The sequence below is a fragment of the Nicotiana tomentosiformis genome, chromosome 3 (genome assembly GCF_000390325.3).
Source record: "Nicotiana tomentosiformis chromosome 3, ASM39032v3, whole genome shotgun sequence".
NCBI lineage: Eukaryota > Viridiplantae > Streptophyta > Magnoliopsida > Solanales > Solanaceae > Nicotiana > Nicotiana tomentosiformis.
The window spans coordinates 140,506,954-140,510,563 of record NC_090814.1 but is presented as its reverse complement, the minus strand read 5'-3'; the positions used below and the strand labels follow the sequence as shown (position 1 = coordinate 140,510,563).

The 3,610-nt window shown below is 38.4% G+C and overlaps 1 protein-coding gene across 1 annotated transcript; it reads left to right on the top strand.

The window, feature by feature from the left end:
• The first annotated feature begins 1,550 nt into the window (after positions 1 to 1,550).
• On the top strand, positions 1,551 to 2,205 carry LOC138908580 (uncharacterized). Its single transcript, XM_070199257.1, has 2 exons — positions 1,551 to 1,830; positions 1,955 to 2,205. The coding sequence occupies exons 1-2, from the start codon at positions 1,551 to 1,553 to the stop codon at positions 2,203 to 2,205; spliced, it is 531 nt and encodes a 176-aa protein (XP_070055358.1).
• The last annotated feature ends 1,405 nt before the right edge of the window (positions 2,206 to 3,610 follow it).

Sequence of the window (3,610 nt, the reverse complement as noted above, 5' to 3'; positions counted from 1 at the left end):
AGGACGGTACAATTATTATACCAAAGGAGTCAACTGCAGTTAATACATTGTCTATGGCTTGTGCATCAGGTACAGGATCTCCAATACAGATCCAAGTAAGTGTACCATTGAAATCTCCAAATCATGTAATGCATGGCATTATTACACACAACCAACAACCAATGGAATTTCATACTGCCTTGGTTGATAGAGAGCAACTAGAAGATGAAGGTAAAAATGAATCTATTGCTGGGAACTTCAAGGCTATTGCAAGAGAAAGAGATTTGTCACCTAGGTTGTCTACTAAACAGGGGAAGAAAGGAAAGAGGCAAAACAAATTAAAGGAACAGCTACCACCTATAAGAATACTGCCCAAAAGGGCAGCCTCCACGACTAGATGATGATTAAAACACTCATATGGAATATTAGGTCTGTTAAGACACAACAGGCCTTTCGGAGAGTTATCAACATGGAAAGGGAACATAGTTTTTTTTGTTATAGCACTTATGGAACCTTTTCAAAATCAAAGATTTATTCAAAACTACAGGAGGAGACTTGGCATGGATGTTGCCATTTCAAATGTCAATGGCAAGATATGGCTTTTTCTGGATTCAGTCGTGCAGTGAGAATTGTTAATTGACACGGAACACAACAACTTATTATCAGAGTCTGTCATCAAGATATTGATAAATATATCATGATGGCTTTCGTATATGCAAAGTGCTCAGCACTGGACAGACTAGAATTATGGGACAATTTATACTACCTTGCAAATGATATGAAACTACCATGGCTAATTGGAGGGGATTTTAATGTGCTTTTGAGTGAAGAAGAGAAAATTGGAGGGCTTCCAGTCTACCCTCCAGAATATGAAGACTTTGCCTTCTGTGTAAATTCATGTGAACTCTTTCACACTGGGTACAAAGGAAGTCCCTTCACATGGTGGAATGGGAGGCCAAATGCAGAATGCATATTTAAAAAACTGGATAGAATCTGTCAATTCCCCATTCCAATCCTTATTCCCAACTACAGAGGTCGAACATCGTATTAGAACAGGCTCAGATCATGCACCTCTGTTTATGACATGTGGTGACGCGACTACCACATTTACTAAACCATTCAAATTTATGAATTTCTGGACAAAACATACCTCTTTTAAGGAGGTGGTTCGACAGAATTGGCAGGATGACGTCATAGGTGACCCCTTATGGATGTTCAAACAGAAATTAAAAAGAGTTAAGATTGCTCTTTCAAAATGGAGTAGGCTCACTTATGGGGACATCTTTAAGCAACTAACTTTAAGGAAAGATGTGGTCAGAATAAAGAAAATGTTGTTTGAAGAAGAACCCACCGTTGAGAATAGAATTGTACTTCAGAAGGCACAATCCGAATTAAAGAGATATCTGAGCATAGATGAATAATATTGGAAACAAAAAGCAGGTATGTCCTGGTTGGCAGAAGAAGACAAAAATACTAGATTCTTTCATAACTATGTCAATGGTAAAAGGCAGAAACTCCAACTGAAGAGAATCTAGAACCATGATGGTAACTGGATTGAGTCACAAGAATGGATGGCTGACGCAACAGTCGAATTTTTCCAAAACCAGTTTACACAAGAAGCTGATCATACAAGGTCTAAGCTCCTCAACAATGTACCCTCAATGGTGTCTTGTAATCAAAACATAGAACTTTGTAGAATTCCTACAATAGAGAAGGTAAAGGCAGCGGTTTTTGCACTGAGCGGTGAAAGTGCAAGTGGGCTAGATGGTTTCACAGGCATTTTCGTTCAAGAATGTTGGGATATAATAGGGGAAGACATACATGCGATGCTGAAACTATTTTATGGAGGAAGTTCCTTACCTAAGTCTATAACCCACACAAACCTTGTCTTGCTACCAAAAAAATAACAGGTTCAAACATTTAACGACCTAAGGACTATTAGCTTAAGCAATTTTGTAAATAAAGTTTTCTCCAGAGTTGTTCATGATAGGCTGGAAAAAATACTGTCTTCTTTTATCTCTTCCAATCAGTCAGGATTTGTTAAGGGGAAAACCTGCTAATGTAGTTATCAAACTTGACATGGCAAAGGCTCATGATAGGGTCTCATGGAAGTATCTAATGCATGTTTTGAGGAAAATGGGATTTGCAGAATGCTTCATCAACATGATATGGAATTTAATTTCCAGCAACTGGTATTCTGTTTTGATTAATGGTCAAGCATCATGATTCTTTCACTCAACAAGAGGGGTCAAGCAAGGAGATCCTCTCTCTCCAGCCCTGTTCATTCTCTCTTCAGAGGTTCTGTCTAGATCGTTAAATAAACTATTTGAAGACACAAGATTCAAGGGCTTTGGGATGCCTAAATGGACTGATCCATTAAATCATTTAGACTATGCAGATGATACTATAATGTTTTCCTCTACTCACCCATACTCTTTAAGGAAAATTGTAGAAGTTTTGTCCAAGTATGAGCACACCTCAGGCCAAATGATCAATAAGACAAAGAGTTCCTTTTATATGCATTATAGTGTGTCTTGAACAGTGTCCAGCTCGATAGGTACTATCACTAGATTTTCAAAGGGTGAATTTCCATTCACCTATCTTGGTTTCCCAATATTCTACACAAGAAGAAGGAAGGATTATTACAATGACCTGATCAAAAATGTAAAGGCAAAATTGCACTCTTGGAAAGGGAAGCTACAATTCTATGGGGGAAAATCTACATTAATCTCTAGTGTCCTACAGAGCATGCCAACGCACATCCTTTCTGTCATTGACCCTCCTAAAAATGTAATTGAATACCTTCATAAAGCCTTTGCGAGATTATTCTGGAGTACCAAGGAAGAAGGTAGGAGTAGACATTGAAAAAAATGGCAAAATCTATGCCTACCAAAGGAAGAAGGGGGTGTAGGTTTTAGATCACTGCATAATGTATCAAAAGCTTTATTTGCCAAATTGTGGTGGAAGTTTAGGACATCTAAGTCCTTATGGTCTAACTTTATGTGGAACAAGTACTGTAAAAAGGAAATCCCGACAACTGTCCAATTTAGACAAGGATCTCATGTATGGAGGAAAATGTTAGAGGCTAGGGAAGAGGTGGAGCACGAAATACTATGGGAAATAAATAGGGGTTCTACTAATGTTTGGCATGAGAATTGGACTGGTCTGGGAGCTCTATTCCATATTGTTCCAAATGACTATACAATCAATGAAGTTATGCAGGAAGTAGCTGAATTGAGAGTGGATGATACCTGGGATGAGCAACTTCTAGCTCAATATTTCCCTGCGGACATTGCTCAACATATCAGGCAAGAAGTCATATTTGGCACTACTGACAATTCCTGGGATGTTCCTAGATGGATGCCTTCACCCTCATGAAATTTCTCTGTAGTAGTGCTTGGAATATTTTGAGGCATAGAGATCATGCAAATCCTAACTACAATAAGATATGGACTAAAGGTCTACCTTTTAAAATCTCATTCTTCTTATGTAGATTGTGGAAGGGGAAGATTCTTACTGACGATTTGTGGAGAAGAAGTGGGTATTTGGTAGTGTCTAAGTGTTGGTGTTGTTCACAACCGTAAGAAGAGACGTTTCAACACTTGTTCCTAACTAGTGAAACTGCAACTAG

Coding starts and splice junctions, on each gene's coding strand:
- LOC138908580 (XM_070199257.1), top strand. CDS start 1,551: ATGGCTGACGCAACAGTCGAATTTTTCCAAAACCAGTTTACACAAGAA. Junction 1,831..1,954: donor GAAACTATTTTATGGAGGAA/GTTCCTTACCTA, acceptor AGTTTTCTCCAG/AGTTGTTCATGATAGGCTGG.